General features: G+C 48.8%; 2 protein-coding genes across 7 annotated transcripts in view; one reads left to right on the top strand and one right to left on the bottom strand.

Moving 5' to 3' along the window:
- The first annotated feature begins 551 nt into the window (after positions 1–551).
- DYNLT1 (dynein light chain Tctex-type 1) lies at positions 552–7331 on the top strand. 3 transcript variants are annotated; one of them, XM_044760917.2, is made up of 5 exons: positions 552–664; positions 3175–3216; positions 6005–6128; positions 6530–6607; positions 6806–7331. In XM_044760917.2, exons 1-5 carry the CDS (start codon positions 638–640, stop codon positions 6868–6870), a joined length of 336 nt encoding a protein of 111 aa, XP_044616852.1. In that variant the 5' UTR covers positions 552–637; the 3' UTR covers positions 6871–7331. The 3 variants fall into 3 exon arrangements, with proteins under 3 accessions (XP_044616852.1, XP_044616853.1, XP_044616850.1); XM_044760915.2 differs by having other exon boundaries at positions 553–664; positions 6905–7331; XM_044760918.2 differs by lacking the exon at positions 6806–7331 and having other exon boundaries at positions 6550–6605.
- A 708-nt stretch (positions 7332–8039) lies between these two features.
- Positions 8040–21509, bottom strand: part of TMEM181 (transmembrane protein 181) — a 72716-nt gene continuing 59246 nt past the window's right edge. For 3 of the 4 annotated variants that reach the window (XM_014846946.3, XM_070483605.1, XM_044760912.2), the window contains 8 exons: positions 21368–21459; positions 20313–20370; positions 17343–17445; positions 16731–16782; positions 14077–14159; positions 12777–12866; positions 11818–11884; positions 8040–11397 (listed from right to left, as the gene is read on the bottom strand). In XM_014846946.3, the coding sequence (XP_014702432.1) occupies positions 11319–11397; positions 11818–11884; positions 12777–12866; positions 14077–14159; positions 16731–16782; positions 17343–17445; positions 20313–20370; positions 21368–21459 (624 nt within the window). In that variant the 3' untranslated portion in view covers positions 8040–11318. The remainder of the gene's footprint in view (positions 11398–11817; positions 11885–12776; positions 12867–14076; positions 14160–16730; positions 16783–17342; positions 17446–20312; positions 20371–21367; positions 21460–21509) is intronic. The other variant, XM_070483649.1, reaches the window with a different exon arrangement.

Raw genomic sequence — 21509 nt, forward strand, 5'->3', positions numbered from 1 at the left:
GTGCCACTGCTTATTTTCATAAAGACACGTTAAGTGTAGGTCATTCTGGTAAGGCAGCCGGGGAGTGTGCAGCATTTTACAAAATTTTCCACCCCAAATGGTTTATTTTTAACGGTGCTAAAGGAAAAATTCTCATTTATGGGGTAAATTTACCTCCCAAAAGGAAGGTTTCGTTCAGAGAGCTAGTTTCCTCAGCCTAGACCTCCAGGGGGACTGTAACGAGTCTCACCCTGCCCATCACGTTCAGAAATCACTTTACAGTTTGTTACTAGGTGTCCGAGCCCGTCCGAGTGATCAAATTAACGCACACAGTACAAGCTGGAGGGAGGGGCCCGGACGACACTTCCCCTCCTGGACTGGCCTTTGTACACGTGCTTCGTTTCCGTTGCGGCGGTTTAGGGAGCGACCGGGCTACCACGGAAACCGCCACCTCCAGGAAGACGGGAGGAGGGGTTAGTTCTGAGTCCCCGGCGGGTCCCGAACGCGCCAGGGAAGGGCGGGGCGACCCGGGGGGCGGGGCCCTTGAGGGGGGCGGGGCCGGGGCGATCCGGGGGCGGGGCCGGCGCGGGGCGGGGCCCGAGCGCGCCTGCGCAGTGCGCTCTGCTCAGGGAGGCGGTGGCGACGCGCAGGAGGCAAGATGGAAGACTACCAGGCTGGGGAGGAGGTAACGGCCGGCGCGGCGCCGGGGAGGGTGGAGGCCGGAAGCCGCGGGCGCGGGTGGGCGGCGGCAGCCAGGGGCGTGTGTGGGCCCCCGGGCCGCGTCTGGACGAGGGCGGCGGCCGGGCCCGGCGCAGGCTGCCCAGCGCTCGGCGGTGACCCCGGCCTGGCCTGCCCGGGCGCCGTGTCCCTGCCCGGGGGCGGGGCGCGGGCGGGGCGTGGTCCTGTCGTCCTCCGGGTGGGGCTCCGCAGCCCGGACGTCTTCCTCCTGCGGCCGCGCCGGGAGCATCCCCGCCCCGCCCCGGCCCCGCCCCCTTTCTTCCGAGATGCAGACCCCCACCCCGGAAAAGATGCTCCGCGTTCTGGGGTGGGGAAGACCCAAGGCCGCTCGTGCGTCTGCTGCCTGATGTTTTAACCCGGGACCCCAGAGTGACATGCACGCGTGACACGCACCTCCAGGCACATCTCTCAGGTCCTGTCCATCACGGATTTGATGTAGACGTGCACAGGAGACTCCGCCTTTGTCTTCCGCTCTGCACCGTGTTCTCCAGGGCCGGTCCACCGTGGCCACCATCACTTATATTTCATTTCAGTTTGTTTGAGGTGCCAGTAGGACAGCTCATATGTGTGGGAAAAAAATAATCTCTTATTGCCACAGTGAAGAAGCAGGGTAAAGCATATAACGATTTGCCAAGCAGGAGACGTTCATTGTAACGGTGTGCTGTTAGAGTGTCTTTCCTTCAAGCTAACAAGCATTCAGGGACTACAGCGGGTGGGTGCTGCTACTATAGAAGAATAGTTGCCCTTTATTTCTTGCTAAATAATTATTCTTGTTGAAATTCAAATAGATTGAGTCCTATGTATTCTGCAGCCTGTCCAAAATAAAAAGTGTAAATAAATTTTGTAAGGTTTGCTACTTTGCAATTTTTGAAATTGTTTAAGCAGGAGTGTTTTGAGGAAAAATATCTAAGGCTTAAGGACCGATTCTATACTTTCAGTTTTGATCTGATTTCCTAACTAGCGCACACTTTCTATGGCAGTATCATCTGTTCGGAAGCTGGTGGTAACCAAGTGAATAATTATGAGAAGACATGGTTCAGGAGCAGCCACTGTCAACTATTTTCTTTTTAGCTATTGAAAGTAGACAGAAGCTTTTCCCTGTAAACTATTAACTAATATGATACTGGAAAATGGCTTGTATTATAGGAATATTGAGTAAAACTTTAAAAAAGGAAATGACAGTGTAGGAGAAAGCCCTTAATCCTGGCATTGTGATACTCTGCATCCTAGTTCCGGTGCGTGCCAATGCGGTGGCTCAGTGACTTCCTTATGCCAGATCTCTGGTGCACATCTGTGAAGAGAAGGGCTGTGGTGGCCTGCGTTCTACAGGAGATAAAGCCCTGAGTGCTTGACACCAGGACTCTCTTCTTTCTAGCAGGTGTGCCTTAGGTATTTACTGAATTGTCCCTGCCAGTCCTACTGACAGCCTCTGAACCAAGCCTTTTCCGCACATCCTCTGACTTCATGTAGATACCGGGGCCTTTGTAACTCTCTTCTCAACTCCTTGTTCATCTTCTCTGTAGACGTTGAACTGCCCTATGGATTCTGTACAACGTCTCTACTTTCAACTCAAAGTCCGTTCAAATGCCCTCACCCTATTCTCTTTAACCCCATGGAAAGTTATACAGGCACTTTCCTGTATGGTTTAGGATCACTGGAGTCCAGGAATGATTTATTCTCGAAGATAAGGCAAACTTTGGTTACCAAAGTGAGTTGGCTTCGTCTCCAAGGATGACTTCTTCTGCGTACAGCAAGTGAGAGGGCTTCAGGCAGTCGGCTCGGGATCCTCCTGGAAGGAAAGGCGCATCGCTAGAACAGGGCTGCCGTGGTCAGCCGCCCCGCAGGGAGGACTTGCTGCCCAGAGCAGGGCCCTCTGCCTTTATTCCTCCAGGATGCATATTGACGGGGGGCGGGGCGTCATGTCTACAGCTAAGGACTGTTCCCAGGACTCAGACGGAACCTTGTACCCATTCAAATGTACCATATGTAGAAAGAAAAAAAAGACCACTTATAAACTGCTGGCGCTAGGTCACGGCTGGCAGCCCACCCCCAGCTCATCCTGACTCCCTGGTGGACAGTTGTGCAAGCAGCTGGCTGTGTAGTCCTGAAGTGGGACAGCATTGAGAAAGAAAAATAATCATCAGGAAATAGTGTAATCGTTGTAACTTTTACCACTAATGGTGGTAAAAAAACAAAACAAAATTTCAAGCCTCCTCATCAGTTTCCATCAGGGAAAGCGTCGGTTAATTTCCACCAAAGTCAAGTAATTCATGAAGCTGCTGTGTTTGTTAATGATCCTAGCAGCTGGTTGAGAGGTGGAATTCTGGTTTAAAGTGAAGTCAGTCTTTTGGATCATGGCACGATTAAATTTAGGATCATTACCTAAATTTGCATTAATCAACGCATGGAAACGGATCTTTGAAATCGATCGAACTTAACTGATTTTCTTCCTTACAGACGGCTTTTGTGGTAGATGAAGTGAGCAACATTGTAAAAGAGGTAAGAGGAGAAGTACTTTTTAAATGTTTGGTTAATGGCTTATATGAGTGAAAATAATGTGTTTTAAATAGTCTTGGAATTGTTTCAACTGAGCCTGTGTGTTTGGGCATTTCAAATAACAGGTTTCACTTCAGTGAATATCTAGATAAGAATTACTCCCATATTATGTAAATTATAGATTTTACATCAGCAAATTTTTTATGCTAGCATTATTATTGAATGTTACTAAAGTTCGATTCTATAACCTTTTAGCATAAAAGACTCATAGTATACACATAAATATCCCAGTGTTTAATGAAGAAAGAGTGAGTATAAAAGAAATTGAACAACTTCTGGTTACCCAAGAGCTGGTGCTCCCCGTTGGGGCTTACTCGTTTCTTCATTTTTCTCGCATTCCGAAACTACCCACTTTAGCCTTATTGACTGTGGTACCTCGCTTAGATGATGAGAATGGGAGACAAAAAAGCATATTTGTTCTTCATTTGTTCAAAAAATATATATTGAGGGGGTCCTGCAGGGGGCTGCCCCTCAAGGAGTTTACTGTATGGGGCAGGGGCAGACGGACATCAAATCATTCCGTGTGGCCAATGCCAGTGTGTGTGCTGTGGGGGCTTCGGCCCACCTAGCGAGTGCAGGGCCCCTTCAGAGCTGGCATCTGGAGAATGAGGAGCAGTAGGGTTAACTCAGCGAAATGGGGGGCACCCGTCCCAGGCCGTGGATCACGTGCGCAGGCTGTGGGGGGAGCGTGTGGGGCGTGTTTGAGGGACTGAAAGGGTGTGGGCGGTGTCACTGGACTAGGCAGAGGGCTGGGGGAGCTGAGGCCGGAGCGAGGCCAGAAGGGGGTTCCTGGTCAGCGTCCCTTCCCCGGGGAGATGGAGCCCAGGAGGGGGAGCCACTGGCTAGGAGGAAGTCACTAGATGATCTTTACCATTTGAGGTTATGTATGTCACTTAGAATTGACACTAATGCAAAGTATTGTTAAACGCAAATTACTGACTAATGCCAGAGTGATGAAGAATCGCAAGCTATTTTTGTGAACAACATCAAAAAGCAAAATGGCTTTGTTCTACCGTATGCATCATTCACCATCAGGCAGGATTTTCTAGTTCCTTTGCAGGATCTATAACAGTTTGCTTCTCACAGTTTTTCTACTAAATACAGTGTTTCCTATGGAACCAGTGGGGAGCAGGAAGGTGGGGAATGACGCTGGAGCTGGGAGAAGTGGAGTTGGTTTGTTAGAAAGTCCCCTTCAGCGTTGCTAGTTGTCTGCCTTACCTTTGACTTGGTTACCAGGCAGCAAGGACAATTGAATTTCCAGCCCCTGTGGAGGCATGAAGTGACATGGCAGGTGTGAGGTGTTACTGTCACTTGTCTCACCAGCCTCGACAGCGTTTTTGCCCCTGGCAGTGAGTTAATTCTGCACTCGAGCTATTTTAAGTACTGGGTACTAGTAGATTTAGGTGGGTCCAAAATTGGAGGAGGTTTTCCTCCCTCCCTGAAAAACAGTGAATTTCAGAGTGTGTGTGCAGAGTTGCCGGAGTTCGAGGTCGAGCTTGAGTGGAGCTCCCCCTTTTTTGACAATCCCCAGATCTAGTAATACCCTGGTCCCTGTAAACTGGGAGCTTCTGTCCCCCTCCCCCACCCTCCCCACCAGCCCCATTTTATGCCCTGAGCTGGGGAGGGGAGCAGGACATGGCAGAGGATGCAAACGAGCTGTGATAATGGGTAGAAGGAACAGGATACCAAATGACAAGTGTTGAATGTGAACTCTTAAGTCCTGGGATAAAAAGGAATGTCTATAGGCAGAAATCAGCGTGTGACCGTAGGTAGCTCTTTGTTCCTCAAAAGCAAGGTCGCTGGGCGTAAGCCTCAGGCGGTAGACCCATCTATCACCAAGGTGCACAACTCAGATCCCAGGACTAGTTTTCTCTGCATGTCTGAGGACAGAAGTTGGCCTTCACTGAATGTTTTCATTTTAGATCAAAGCTGTCATAAAAACTCAGTTTTCTGGTTTCCAGCACAGCAAGTTAAAAAGAGGTAAAGAAGAAAGCTGTTTAGAAGCGGGCACACTTGCATCAGCATAAGAGGCCCAGAAAATCATAAAAGAGACTGTCCTGACTATAAACTTGAACGAGAGTAGGGGCAGGGAGCATTACAGACCTGAGTAACCTTGAGCACACAGCTGAACCCTCCCCAGAACACCACACAGAAAGAGAGGACCAGGAATTTTATAATAGAGAAAAAAATCCATCACAAACTTAAATAAATTTTGGAATATACAGAGTTGTTCTTTAGTTATCTGAGAAATGCACTAAGTGGTAACATATTCCCAGGCAGTGTTGGATAAAGGAAGTATTTTTTGAATACATGATTATCTGGACAGTTTTGTACATTGTCCATTGTACAGACGGCTGATGAAGATTCCCACATCTACTCTGCTTTGAAGAAAGGAGCAGGCAGAGTGAAATATTTTCTAGTCTCAGGAGAAAAGTGTGTTGCTCATCTCCAGGTACTCAAAGCAACAGTGGACACTGCATCCAGGCAAAGTGTTTGAGAAATATGACAGAGCCTATGTGATTATGGATCTTTAAAAACACTATGAAACTGACTTGAATGAAATGTACACTGTGAAACAAAAGGTGCGTTTGCGGAGGAGTCCTGGAGACAAATAAGCCTGCAGTGCATATAAATTATATTCAGCAGTTGTCAGGGTGATTGCCTTTCAGGGCTGCCTGGACGGTGCTGGGTGTGTCTGCCTACAGTGACCCCTATGTGCTCTGTTTTCTAGGCGATAGAAAGTGCAATTGGTGGCAACGCCTACCAGCACAGCAAAGTCAATCAGTGGACCACAAATGTGGTGGAACAGACTTTGAGCCAACTTACCAAGCTGGGAAAACCGTTTAAATACATTGGTAATGGATTTCTGTTCTTGTATATGGTGGTGGTGGTGCTTTCCTGATCAGAGGCCGTCCAGAGCAGGAGAGAGCGAGTGTGGCAGTGTGTGCCTAACGTCAGAGTTCCCAGGAGGAGTGGGTCACCTGTGGAGGTGACCGCCCACCTGGCCTGTTTGGCTGCTGGCCCAGCTGCAGGCATGGCACAGACTCCACAGCCTTTCAGATCAGCTGCTTTTAGAACAAGTGCGGTGTAGGAAAGGAAGTGTGGGCTTGTCAGTGTCGTGGGACCAGACAGTCTACCCCTGTCATTTGTAGTATGAACGTCAACCACACGATCTTCATACATATGCTACAAGTGGGCAGAAAGAAATTGGTGTTGCCAAGTAGATTTCTCTAATAAAAGTTTGTTGTAATCGCAGTGACCTGTGTAATTATGCAGAAGAATGGAGCGGGATTACACACGGCGAGTTCTTGCTTCTGGGACAGCTCTACTGACGGTAGGTGTCTGTTGTCTTGTGGAGCCTGGTCGTGGGTGTTTCCCCCAAGGCCCTGCTGAGATCTGGATGAGTCAGAGCAGCCTTTATGAACTCTGTGCTTGCATGTTGCATGTCTGAATGCATGTTTATTTGAGTCACCTTTTAATACACTCATAGGAAAAGACTTGCCACCTTTCTTCATTTGTGTACCATAAACAGGCAAGTACTTGAGTGTTTTGGCCTTAGTTGGAGAAAGGGGAAGCTCAGGTCCCCTGCTTTCTTGACGTCCAGTGACCGCCCGCCTCCCTCGTCCCGCAGGCAGCTGCACCGTGCGGTGGGAGAACAAGAGCATGTACTGCATCGTCAGCGCCTTCGGGCTCTCGATTTGACCTCGTCCAGCCGTGATCTCCTTTTGTCAGCTTTTCTCTTCCATCTTCTAACCACCAGTCATGAATTCAGTGAACACCTTTCTCATTCTCTCTAAGTGTGTTTTTTGTGGCACTCTCAAAATGTAGAGAAGAACCGAGTGGCCGCACTGTTGCACGAACTACACACCCTACTCAGAGGACTCACCCACCACAGGCACAGGCCTGCACGCCACTTGTCTTAACTGAATGTTTCTTTTCAAAGGTGCTAAAAACTGAAATCTGTTGGTGTGAAACTTTCTCTACTCTGAAATGATTCAAACACACTAATTTTCCATACTTTGTACTTTTGTTAGAATAATAAATTATTCCAACTTAAAGTTTGTGTTTTTCTTGATGGTCTTAAATAGTGTCACAAATGAATTCTTCATATTTAGGTAGTAGCTTTGGAATCTATAAAACTGTGAAAAAGGAAAAGGCTTTGGTTCTCTTCAGTACAGCGATTTGCTAATTTCATTCATGGGACCAGGATCCTGGTGGCTTGCTGTGTCCTGATTAGATTTCTAGTCAGAAAGGGCACCCAGCCTTCAGTCTTAGGTTCCCCTCTTCTAGAGCTTGGCGGGTGGGACGTGAGCAAGCCGATTTATATTCCTCTTAGCCAGAGAGCTCTAACTCTCACGCATGGCACAAATCTGCACCACTACAGCTACTCCCACATTCTCTGTTTTTTAGTAGCAATCACCAAAAAGAAGTTTTAGCACTTTAGGGCTGACAGGCTGCTTTCACATCATTCATTTTCTATTCATAACAATTATTTCTCAATCAATCAGAAAATGTGTTTGGAGGTTGTCTGACTGATTAAAAGTCATATCCAAGAGCCAAGTAAGTGAAGATATGGGCCCCAAACTCTGGTCTGGTGACCTCGTCCTCAGTGCTCATCCCCAGGCCACCGTGATAAAGAGACTCCTGCGTGTCCACCTGCTGAAATGAGAAGCCAGCACTCGTCCCTAAAGCCCTTTATTGAAGCACTCGTGTCAGAATGGCTGGAATAACACCACACGCAGAGAGCAAGCAAATCCAGATATATATATGAGGATGGAATATTAAATATTTATTGACATGTACCAGAAAGGCAGTCTCAGAATGAAGCCATTCCCAAAGTGTAAGTTTGCCATAAATAAGCATTTATTCACTTTTGATTGATGATCATTCTGTGATCGACATTACTGTGCTCACTGACAGCCCCAAGATCTAATACATATGTACAGCTTTCCTTTTGAGCTTAGAGTTGTTTTATTTTACAAATATTTACAGGCGTTTTGTAAAAGGCAGTTTTCAGTAGCAGAAAATCCTTCTGTTTCATAGTATGGTATTATAGTTACCAGGCTATCTAAAGTCAAATCAAGATAAACAGGATAAGATGTCACAGACTAAAGCCACTTCCCTTTGGCCTGGGGAAAAGATTTGTATCTTTTTTTTCCAAAAGTCTAACCTCTAAGGCAACCAGTTTCTCAAACCCTCAAAATACCTAAATATACTTTAGTGTTTTAAGCCTAGTCTTCACTAGATGTCCCTTTGAATCATCCCTTCGCTGAGCTTCTGTGTTTTTCCCTGTGAAAGTAAGTTACCACATTATAACCTATTTAACATAACCGTACCTTCAGTAAATAGTTCATGAAATACTCAAGGCTGGTGACATTCATCTTGTAACCTGCCCATTTAGTGGGCTGGGTTTACACAATCTAAGCTTTTCTTGCAATCTGTAATTATGTACAGTAATTGAACAACCTTACAAACCTTAAATATAGTTCATGTCTCCCCTTCTCCAGCCTCTCAAATGGGGCGAAGAGAGAGAAAACTGCGTCCGTTCACTGCCGTAATGATTTAATAATAAATCAAGCAGACCTATTATCCACATGGATAATGAAGCTCTCCCTAGGGAAAGTGAAATCCTGTGGTCATCTTCCAGGTTCCCCTAGACTGGACCAGTATAAAAATTAGCCCAAGATGATGTTATTCAAGCCATTATCACGGAAGAACTAAAGTCAGCCCTTTGAATTGATCATTTAAGTTTGCAAAACTTTAATACCCTCGAAGAAAAAAACCAATTTTCTTGCTACTGTCTAAAGTTTCCCGCAGACTTTAGTGTCTTCACTAATACCTATGACACACATAATACATGCTAAATGCTATGTACTTTAAGCAAAATTTTACATGGAGTATGTAATAAGTTGATACATATGATACACCAGAGAAGAGAAACTGAAAATGCATGATTTAATAAAAAAACATTTTCCCCTAAAGTAGGTACTTACGTAATTGTTTTACTTATCTCCAACTTAATTACAAAAAGCAAAGAAATCCTCCCATACTTTTCATTTCATTGCCTTGATGCCATGCTGCATCAGTGTGTGAAGATAGCAGTCATAGTTTATGATTACACTAGAGGACAAAGGCAAGTTTAAAAAGTTCTAATGTGTATGACTAAATGCCTCAAATATTTTACATTTACTGATAAATAACAGCATTCCAAACCATGGACAATTAGAATGATTAAAACTTGTAAACTGTATCACATACTAGAATACATTAATCAACACAAGTAAGTTTTAATCAATTTACATAAAATTACTTATAGTTAGTCTTAATAAAAGTTGAAAATTTGGTAACAGAAAATTTGTTTCAATACTTCTGAGGACATAGAATCAAAAAAAAGCAATCACACCATTACAAATGTAAAAACCATGTGAACTTGAGTTACCCTTGCAACAATACAGTTGTTTTAATTCAAACATTCATATTTACAAGGTTTTAAAAACAAATATAAATGGAATTCATATTAAAGGTACGTTATCATTAAAGTTTAAATCAAAAAGAGATATGAAGTCATAGTGAATAGTCTCGTGAACCTCTAGAAGGTCCCAGCACTAGCCAAAGTGGAAGGTAATTTTTAGCTATGAATGGTCATTTGAGAGTGAATGCATAGATGAAGAAACGTGGGTGCTGTCTGCACACTGGGACAGTCGGGTCCTATACCTCGGCACCTGCCGAGAAGGCAGAAATCAGGACACGTCGGCAGTGACCATACAGTAACTGTTCAAGAAAGACATTATCGTGCACACCAAAGGAAAAGCAGAGGAGATCTCTCTGCCAGACTTCTTTCTATACTCTGTCTTCAACAAAAAGGAACTGGAAACTCTCCAGGGCCTTCGAGGACGCCACAGACTGAGCAGCTCCAGACAACTTTCCTCTTCCACAAGCAAGTCATCTGCTCACGGACCACTGTGTGTGACACAGAGGGCAGGGGCGACTCCCAACACGTCCCCTTCTACTCAATGGCGTTCTTCCCCAAGCCATCTAAAATCTAGTTTCCAAATGTGAAACTGAAAAGCTTTTTGGCAATAAAGAATCTATAATGTTATATCAATCATTTGCGTAGCTTTTATTAAAAAATAATAAAGCTCTACAGGGTGTCATCCTTATCAGAGGTGCAGAAACTACTACTTACTGGAATTGCGATGGATACCCTCCTCCCCACCCCAACCACAGGGGCATCCAGTCATATTCATGTCTGTACACACACGGGCACACACATGCTCACATGCACGCACACAGGCCCTTGGAAAACTATGGCAGCAAGGCCTCTCCCTCGAGCCAGCAGCTCGTCGATGACCTTACCCTTTTCTTCTGAACCTGATGGAGCTCCAGCGCACCAGCTCTGCGTTGGCAGCAGTGACGTGCTGGAGCCTGCCCGCCCGTCATTTCCCTGATGAGCCATCACTTACATGTTTCACACGACAGTCAACAGTCACTTAAGATGCCCGGTGACCCAGAGCTGGGGCCGCTCAGTGGGGAAGGACTGCCCTCGTGAGGCAGCCACACAAACAGGCTTCCCTTTGAGTTTAAAGGGTCAAAAAAACCGTCCCACGGGGCAAGGAAGAAAGAAGAGGAATGATCCCATGCTTCCAACCTTATTCCTAAGGGCTTGCCATGAACTTGGAGTTAGTAAATTACTTTTTTTTTAAAGTACATAATTCTCTCTACTAAAAACAGGAGTCACTGCCTCCTCACCACTAAGAACAAGCTCGCTCCTGTCTGAAATCTTCGAAAAAGGATTTGGCTGTCTAAACTTTTTGTCAGCACCTCTTCTCAAATAAATGCAGCCACTCTAACAATAAATTGGGCCTGATGTTTAAATTTGTCCTCACTTTTGGTTTTCCTTTCAAAAATATGTAAACAAATAAGGACCAGGAAATCTCCGCTTATAAGACATGTCTGAACACAGGCAGGTCCAGGGAAGGCCAGGGAGTGGTGGCTGCAGGAGACCGCCAGGCTCCCCGACGACGTCTCGCTGACCCGCCGGGGGCTCAGTCGCTTTCAGACCCCTCCTTGTACTGCGCCCGGATGGCCTGGCCGTTCTGCAGGGGCATTTCTTCATAGTCACTCCTGTTACAAGAGAGACCTCTGATACCACTCAGCTTGTGACGGCTCTTTATTTATTCTTCTCTTCCACATGCTCACGCCTTTCTAACAAGAACACGCTTCATAGCTTTGCTCTCTCAGCCTCTATCGCCAACTGATACTGCCCGCTCCTTCATGCCCCCCAACTCAGCAGCGGCGTCATTCCGACAGAACTGTTCTTCCTGTGGTCACTCCCTGTGGGTGTTCAGCCAAAAGGAATACCACCCAACCTAAGCCTGAATAATGGAAAACAAAACCAGGGCCTCACGGGACACTCCCAGGTGAGAGACATGTTATAATACCTTGAAAATAATTTTAGAAAGACTAAACAACCTGTTCAGTAAACATGCCAAACCAGGCTGAATGCTCCCCATGGGACAGCCTTCAGAAGGGCCGGTGACTTACCCATAGATCACGTCATCGTCGGAGTCATTCAGCATGGAGAACGCAGGATTGTCTTTCAGCTGGGACTCTGAAAACCAGCAAAAGCATTTTTTCTGTTATTAGCCTGGAGAGGCAGGATGCTGTCCGAGAACAAGGACAGGAGTCAGAAAGAGCTGGATTCTAATCACAGCTTCCGTCATTTATTATCTGTGTGACCCGAACAAGTATTTCATCTGCTGAGCGTTTTCTCATCTACAAGCCAGAGGCAGCATCTCCACTTGGCAGGCTGCTGTGAAGATGGAGTGGGAGCAGCTGGAGGAAAGAGCAGGCACGTGGCAGCTGTCGCCCAGGGCCTTTCTTCTGAGTCCACACAGGGAGCAGGACCAAAAAACAGCCCAGGCCACCTGAGCCTGCCTGCTGGCTCCCTCCCGTCCGTGGGCCTGCAGCAAGCCCCTCCTTCTAAGCGTCTTCCCCTGTAGCTGGGAGTAACTTTATCCTAAAGCTGCTGGGAAGCTCAGATGAGACCCTGTTCATGAAGATGCTGGAGAGCTCGCACAACATACAAGTCAGGTGGTGGTCCTGAAATGCTCCACGCCCCGCCCAGGTTCCAGGAGCCCTCCTCTGCATTCCCTGTGCCACGGGGCTGTTTTGTTTTGGTTTTGTGGGGGCAGGATTGTACATTTGGCTTTCTTTTGAATAGTCAGGGCACTAGTAGTCAACAGACTTTATTTCACGTGGCCGATGGGCATGATGCTTGTGCTGGGACCCACTAACAAGATAAACTGTTTCCTCTTGTGCTGTAACAACACAACACGTGCTGTGTTCTGACCAAAACTCAGAGCTCACCAGGTAAACTGACCTCTTCTCTCGCTGCTAAAGAGAAGGCACTGTGAATTATGGCGCCCAGCAACAATGGGAACCCCGGGGAGTGGGTTCTGAACTTCTATCTGGCCAGCACCCAGGACCCCAGGGTGGCTTACCATATAGGGCGTTCCTCGATGGAGAATACACAAAGGCCAAAGTGTAGAGGTAAAAGTTCAACAAGCCATAGAAAGATAAGAATTCAGCTGGTGATACCAGTCAAGGAAATAAGCAATCCCGGAACACTATGTATTTGGACCTACCAGTCAGTGTCTGCTTTCAATCTGGCCGCCCCTTCTCACCACCACTAGTCCTTTCTACTGCTAACCACCAGCTAGTCCCTCGGGGATCCTAAGACAATAGGACGCCCAGTGCAAACCCACAGCCAGAGCTTACAATAACCTCCCAAGGTCACCCGTGATGATAAGGTGAACCGGACTCTCTCCATGGAAACCTCTGGAGGTGGCAGGACCTGACGTGTCAAGTTACAGGCAAAGGGCCGGAAGGCCACGTACATATGGGCAAATCAAGAATGAAATGAGGGACTCGAACCACTACTCAAACCAGTCGTCCTTAACCTTTTCCAGATTACAGACCCCTTTGAGAATGTGATAAAAGCTTAGTGGGAAATTCAGTGACAGAGATTTGAAAAATAGTGCATTAATTCTAAGGATGTAAGAGGCCCCAAGGAAATAAGCCAAGATGTGAAGGATTAACCACGAAGCGTCCCCTGATGGATGCCATCAGTGACAGGGGCAGCGGGAGGCACAGCCTGGTCCGATCACGCGTCTGAAAGGAGCTGACCCGCAGGCGCCAGCCTGCCCCACGGCCTCAGGCACACGCGGGGATGGAGGGAGGTGCGCCTGCTGTATGAGCCCCTCCTGGGGACACAGCTTCAACCACCCCGATCATACAACCCTGGGGACACTGCGGCTCGATGCATCTGGGTGACGCTAAGAGACGACACTGGGGGAGGGAGGACCCTCCGATTGGGCCTCGGGCTCTCCACAGTGCTCTGCAGGGAGAAACAGCCAACCCCAGACCCACATGAGGTCCGGACCTGGAACCGAAACTGGATTCCTTGACCGTCCCCACCCCCCAGTGAGGAGAAAGGAGCGGGGTGGGGGCTGGAGAGCAGCTGCAGATGCTGGGTCCCTGGGCCTGAATCCACCTGTAACTGACCTTGGGGACTGCTTCACCTACGAGGCTGAGCCACTGCCGACAGAGGAACGACGCTTCTCAGGGCCGCAGTGGGCCAGTGTGAGCACAGCCCCGCAGACAGGTGCGGGGCCCCCAGGGGATCTGCAGCACAGGCCATGAGGAGGTGACCTGCCTCCCTGATGTTCACAGACCTAAAACGCTCCCCACTCCCTGTAGAGGGCCTTCCTGAAGCCTGACGTCTTCCAGTTGAAAGGATATAATTCTGGTAGTGAGTTGACAGTTCAGCTACAAAATTGTCCTGTAATACTTGTGCTCCGAACCTTAAATAAAGGATGACGATGCTGGAAAAGAAGGGAGAGAACAACATGTAAAAATATAGCAAGAAATAGCACTAGCTTCCCATAGCTTGTTATAGTCACCCATTAACACAGCCTAGTCACTGTTATTTCTGCACGGGAACTTGTACGCAGGCTCGCACACACACAACCCCCGCCACTGGGGTTTTGGTCTCAGATCCAGGAAGACCAGTTACTGGGACAGAATCTGGTAACTGACCTCGACCACGTCACCGTCTCCACTCAGGGGTCTTGCGGTGCCCCCTCGGCACCCGCTCCTGCCTCTCTCGCTCCGAGTCCATGCTGTCAGGAGCATCTCCTACAGCAGGGTACCAACTGCCCTGAGCAAAGTCTGCTTCTCCATCCTATTTCCCCTCCTTGGCACGTGACTCCCCTGTTCAGACACCTGCCTGCTGCTACATCGGACAACAGAGGCCTCTGACAGCACGCTCTCCACAGCCACCACGGCTCCCACGGCCTCCGATGGCCACCCGGCCTTCCTCTCCCCTCCCTGTGCTCCATTTTCCCAGCACAGCCCGCTGACTGATTCAGACAGATGCAAGTCAGATCCCGTCCCCTCTCAGCTTAAACACGGGGCTCCCATCACTGAGAATACGGCCCCGACTCCTCACGGTGGCCCGAGGGCCCGACCTGACCTCTCCGAGGCCACCTCCCTCACACCCTCTCCTCCTGCCATGTCCCTGTTCTTCAGTCATCTGCTGTCCCCGCGGCCTGGGGGGCCAGCCCCACGTATTTTCAGGGCTCCTCCTTCAGGCCTCAGGACAAACATCACCTCCTCAAAGAGATGTCCCCTACCCAGCCTCATCTAAAGTGGCCACTTCCCTCCTGCCATCGTCACATCTATTGTATTTCCATTATGGCACTTAGGCTATTTATTTACTGTGGTCACCGCATCCTCCCTTGGAATGTACATGCCAGCATGGGGAGGAAGCTGTCTGCCCTTTACCAGTGCAGGCACTCAGGAAATAGCTGTCGGGTAAATAAGTGATCCCCTTGAAACGTAAGTAGAGAAAGATCACAGAAGCATAACACCTTCCAAGACAGACCATACAGAGGTCACTGCTGGTAGACAGTGGCTCCCAACCTGTGGATGGGCTAGTGTGAGGGTGAGGATGTGTGAGGGGTGTGTGTGTGAGAGTGTGTGTGAGGGAGTGTGAGAGAAGTTACAGAGACAGCCTGGGTGCCAAGCGCTGAAGAGAGACTAGGTCATACACACACGTGCTGCTATTTTCAGGTGAATTTAGTTGCTGAATAAACTCAGGCTCCCTTCCAGATCCACCTGAGCCACACACTCCGGTAAGTAATGCATGCGACTCCTGGAGGGTGGTGGCTGGGCCTGGATGCTGCCGACAGGGGTCCTCCCACTCCACGAGGCTGGGAGCCCCCAGCAGACTTGGAGAGCCAGCCGCTCGGAGTCCCCGTATGGCTCCCACCAAGGAAGAAGGCTGACAGCCATTTACTTGCCATCCCAACAACCCAAAAAGAAGTGCAGATAACTAGAATTTTTTTCCCTCTGGATTTTGATTTTAGGAAAAAGAGACAAACCATCAACAACCAAACAATTATCTGGAATTCACTCGAAGAAACAACTTCCCGGGCATGCTTCGCTCCTCGATCACCAGGCCAGCACACCCCGGCCGCCCTGGAGCCTGTGGCTGTCGCAGCATGGCCCTGGCCTGCCTGGGGGAGGCCTCGGGCACGGCCTCGCCGGTGCACAGCATCTCCTGCCCCTCTGGCCTGGCACCGATCTCACCAGTCACCAGTGTGCGCTGCTCAATGACGTCTGTCGTACTGAGTTCAAACAAAAAGAGCTCCTGCCCACAGTCCTGTCCTGGGAGCATCGGGAGGACCAGGAGCGTGGTGCATGGCACAGGGTCCTAACTCTCTGAGCGTCTGACTCTGCCACACCTACGCGGCACACAGAGCGGGCAGGCAGCTCAGCCAGCGCAGGGGGGGACGGGGGGGGGGGTGAGCATTAGTCCAGGCTCCCCACCTCGGGGCATGCACGACAAGATGGGTGCTCTCGCCAGGGACACACCAAGGGCCCCGCCCTGCCTCAGAGCCCTCATGAACGTATTTGGCTGGAAGGACCCTAAAATTCACTCCGTAAAAGGCGAGAAAAGATACTCATGAAAGTAAAATAAAAAATCACAGTTTTGCTTCTTTCGAGAAATGAAGTCTCCTCCTCAGCCATAAACAAAGACAAAACGTGCAACAACATGGATGGCCCTTGAGGGTATGATGTTAAGTGAAAGAAACCAGACACAGAAAGACAAGCACTGCATGATCTCACTCATACGCGGAAGATAAACACGCGGACAAAGAACAGATTAGTGCTTACCAGAGGGGAAGGAGCTGGGGGGAGGGTGAAAGGGGTAAAGAGGCTCATAGATATATGGTGACGGATAAAAGCTAGACTGCTGGGGGTGAGCACGAGGCAGTCTATGCAGAAACTGACAAATAAGATAAATAACGTACACCTGAAATTACACCATGTTATAAACCATTATGACCTCAATAAAGTAAGTTTTAAAAAAAGACACAAAGTCTTCTTACCTAATGACAAGCACTACAAAAGTCAACGCAGTCAAAAATTTTAACCTGAGATCTGGAAAAGAAATGAATGCCCCTGTTAATCATCTCAGAGACCTTAAACATAAAGACAAAAATAAAGCAAAACCCCCTCGACAAAAACCCTCTTCCCTCCGGACTTTAAACCTGCGTCCACCTGAAGCCCAGGAGAAATGCTGCGCCACCTCCCCAGAGCCCAGGAGGGTCCCCAGCAAGGCCATGGCCATTATTATTTGGTTGTGACAGATCAGGTGACTTGTCCTGACTCAAGGCCTCAGAAAACCACCCCAGCTGGCTCCTCCGCAAAGTGCGATTCTGGAAGGATCCAGGCAGTTCCAACAGCCACACTGGCCCCGGGGCCCTGGCTGGCTTCCAGTCCACAAGCTTCTCTCCAGCGCTGGCCTGAGGCACTGTCCAAACGGCCCAGAACTACCCATCAGCCCTGCTGAGGGTCCCCAGGACCACAGGCACTGGTCCCCAGCCTGTGGGAACAGAGAGGTCAGGCCACTTGCCTGGTGGACTCCAGCCACCCCTCCCGCCGGGTGACGTCACCCCCTGACCCACCAGGCACCGGGCGGTCTGGGAAGTGGCGCTTACCTACGTAAGGCATGTGGCGCAGCTCCGAACAGGCCCGCACGATCAGGAACAACAGGTATAAGATATACACAGCTGCCACCACCATGAAGAAAATCTTCATTCCCTGGAACGAAATAAGACCGGCGCTGGAGTCAGAACAGGCACTCGGTGCCGCTTCTCCTCCCAACGGCACCGTACACAGGAAAGCCACACGTTTATACAGAGACCCAGGACCCCGAGGGTCACTCTACAAAACAGAACAGGAACGCGCCCACCGCTCGGACTCTGCCAAGTCACATGAGCGAGGACCCCAACGCCTCCACGACACGCGTAAAGCTCCCAGCACAGTCACAGGCGCTCAATAAACAGCAGTGGCCACTACTCGTCCCTCTCCTGGGGCGAGGGCTCGGCGCCCTGCCCTGCCTCAGAAGACCCTGGCACGTGTCAAAGGAAGAATCTAGGACTGGATCCTGAGACACCCTCGGGCAAGGTCAACTTATCTGTGATTTCCTTATCTGTGGAATTCGGGGATTGAACTGGATCATTAGAAGGCGTCAGGTCTAAAATGACACCGCTCTGTGATTTTGTTACAGGAGGAACGAGAACTTTCTTCCGAGGTTGGAAGCAGGACAGGGAAGTCGGGCTGACAGAGATGAGGCTCCACAGGATGAGCGATGTGCCCTCTCCTACTAGAACCTTCCGCTAGAGTTCTAGGCTCCCCTCCATGGAGCACGCCTTCCCCATCCCATCTTCCCATCCCTGCCCTTTCCTCTCAGGGCCGGAATCCCCCTCTGGGGACAAAGGACGGAGCCAGGACTGCCAGTCAGGAAACGGGGAACCGTAACTTTAGTCTGGGCTTTATTTTCTCCTCTGTAAAAGGAAGGGATTTCACGGCATCACTCGTGGGTCTCAGCTTCCTCAGAGTCTCTGATTTCCAGTGTCTCCTTTAGTAACACTCTGTCTGTTCTTCCCAGAGGCTGCGACCACTCCCGAGCCCCCAGCGGCTGGCTTCCCCGACGGCCTGGAAGGGGACAGAGGGCAGCCGCCTTGCCCGAGTCCTGGCAGGTGCTGGCGCTGTGCCCAGCTCCACATCCCTAACTCGGTCCTCACAACGACTCTTCAGGGAGGGTTCCCCGATCCTCCCCATCTTGCAGATGAAGAAGAGAGGACTAGGGAGGGAGGGAGGAGGCTGCCTTCGGGACCAGGTCCCACCCCGAGGCTGGCTGGGGAGCCTGCCCACTAGCCCCCTACTGGCCCTGAGGTTCTGCTCTGCTGCTCCCCGGTGTGACCCGGGGGTCCCTTCGCCGCCCCTCAGTTTCCTCACGTGAAACGAGGGGACTGTACTAGACAAAGCTCCAATAACGGTAGATTAGCATGAATCTGTACTATTTTATCTAAGCCTGGGAGTTATGCTCACCCAGTAGCTCAGAGGCCATCTGTCACCAGGGTCTGCAGCCCCTGCCCGGGAAGGGTGTTGGAGCTGCCCTTCCTCTCCCTTCCTTCACTGGCCCTGCCCCTCACACAGCGTGGCCGGGGCCTGCCAGGGCGTCCAGACTTCCTTCTCAAGCACAGCCCGGGGGTCTGCCCTGAATCGGTCTCCCTGCCCGGCAGACGCCGATCGCCTCCTCCTCGCGGCCGTCCCCACCCAACTCTCGGACAGTGTCTCTCTTGCTGGCCCAGAATTCCTCCTGATTCCTCTCAGCTCAAGGTGCAGCCCCTCCCCCAAAAACTTACTGAAGCATTATAAGTTTATTTGTAAAATAAAAAAGCATTATTATTTATAAATTCAATTAGCCTTAATTAAGGCTAATTAAATGACAATTAAAAAGGACAAAAGGAAAATAGAGACCCACCTCCCCCCAGTAGCTTGGGCCTGCTGTCCGTAAGGACACATCTGGCAGGACACCACACACTCGGGGACACTGTCTTTATTTTCTAAGCCTCTGCTCCCCCACAAGGTCATACATTCTATGAGGACAGAGGTCATGGCATGTCGTTCTTCAGGCACACATCCAGCGACCTTCAGAACTCTTCAAACTTAGTAATGCAATGGAAAGGCTGGTGGTCCCCTCTACTGGCTTCGGTGAAGACAGGAGCTCACACAGTCTCAACACCAGTTAACCTTCTTTGCAACACATCATCATTCACCAAACTTCCCTCTTCCTCAGAGGCCATTCCCACAGAGAACCACTGATTTATCAGCTCACAGGAAAGCCTTTCAAGAGAAAGCCACCCTCAGGACTGACTGTCATTTGCGGGCCTCTGGGTAAAATAAAAATGCTGGACCCCCTGTTCAAAATGTACAAAGAGGAGCCAGCCTGGTGACACAGTGGTTAAGTTCACGCCCTCTGCTTCAGCAGCCTGGGGTTTGCAGGCTTGGATCCTGGGTGTGGAGTTACACACCACTCCTCAAGCCATGCTGTGGCAGCATCCCACATACAAAGTAGAGGAAGACAGGCACAGATGTTAGCTCAGTGACAATCTTCCTCAAGCAAAAAGAGGAAGATTGGCACAGATGTTAGCTCAGGGCCAATCTTCCTCACCAAAAAAAAAACAAAAAAAAACATACAAAGAACTTCAGGATGGCAACAGCAGAGCATCATCCCAACCTCCACGCCCTGCGGCTGTGGGCTCACAGCCCATGAAGATGGCCCTGGCCACACCATTCACTCTCTGGAAACCTCCCTGCTACTTTAGAGAATAAAATGAATGAAAATGTTTTCCTAATTGTTCTACAATGTTTCTCAAATTTGACACACCCTCAACCCGTCAACCATAAACCAAGGACTGGGAGTGCCAACATAGTTTTTAAAAGTTTAATTTTCATACTACTCAAACATAATTTTTCCAAATTTTCTAACCATGAACTTTCTATAGCCCTTCCCAAATAGCCAGTCAGCAAGCTCATATCAACAGCACAAGTTACAAAATTCAGTAATTTTTTTAAACAACATTAAAAAAAAATCCTCCGGCTTCATTGACAATCCTCACCTGAAAATTTCCTGTGTCAACTCGATACTGGTACATTGGGTCGTGCAGTTCATTGACTCTACAACATGATGTTACCAAAAATCAGAGATTAATAATAAGTTCACTTTGTATTTGATACTTTCTCTCACTTGGCTTTTTAAAAAACTTATAAACTACTTGATGACCAACAATAAGGATTTTTAAAAAGTAATCCTGAATTTATGAGAAATCCTAAGTTTCACATTGAAAATACATACAATGCTACTAACTTAACTCTTTGTCCAGTCAACAGCATTGTGAAGTGGCAGTATTTTTCATTATGAAAATCCCTATGCCATTTTCCTTGCGATTTTAAGAGCTGTTTTCTGGGTACCATTTCAGTGGCATGCATGGGCACGAGGAAATACACGAGTGCACAGAGAAAGCAGTAACAGCAGATATAAACTTCTATGAAGTTCATTTTAAAGTGAAACTGGGGAGCTGAGATGACAGGAAGGCAGGCAGAGGGAAGTGGAGAAGATGGGAGCTAAGTCCTGTCATTACTGGGCCATGAAATGAGATGCGCCAGGTGCCAAAATCATACACCTGAAATGGAACTCGTTTCTGCAGAAAATCCTATTCGGGGGAATCAGCCTGTCACTGCATTAGGCTTCCGTGGTGCTACCATTTGACACAAGGACAAAATGAGAATAACGATAAACCTTGGGGGCAGGTGTGAGGATGGGAAAGTTTATAGACACGAGACCACGGAGAAACCACACATCTGGTGGACAGTAGGGAGCCAGGAGGCGATCTGAGCATCATTTGTAGAAAGGAAGTCTTTACCTCCTCAAATGAGGAATCTAAAACAACGTGGTCTTTTTCATTTTCCACCTTAGACTAGAAGAATCAGGCATCCGTCTACAGGCCACTCAAGCAAACACAAATCTTGAGTTCAGGTCACACGACCAAGTCTTGAAACACTGGTGACGGATTCCTTTCCGGATGAGTTCACAAAATACAGTCACACTCTGGATCTGTGCCCCTTGGTCAATGCTCTCCACAACCAAAGTTCCATACACAATAAAATTACTCACGTCTGCCATATTCCTAGTGTAACAGAAGCCAGCCACAACAGTCCAACGATGAAGAATTTGGGCATATAGAAAGTCAAACACTTCCTTTCTCCCTAAAAAGCAAAAAAAAGGTAAGAAATAAAGAAGGTAGTAATTCTAGCAA

Source organism: Equus asinus, chromosome 1, assembly GCF_041296235.1.
Source record: "Equus asinus isolate D_3611 breed Donkey chromosome 1, EquAss-T2T_v2, whole genome shotgun sequence".
Lineage (NCBI taxonomy): Eukaryota > Metazoa > Chordata > Mammalia > Perissodactyla > Equidae > Equus > Equus asinus.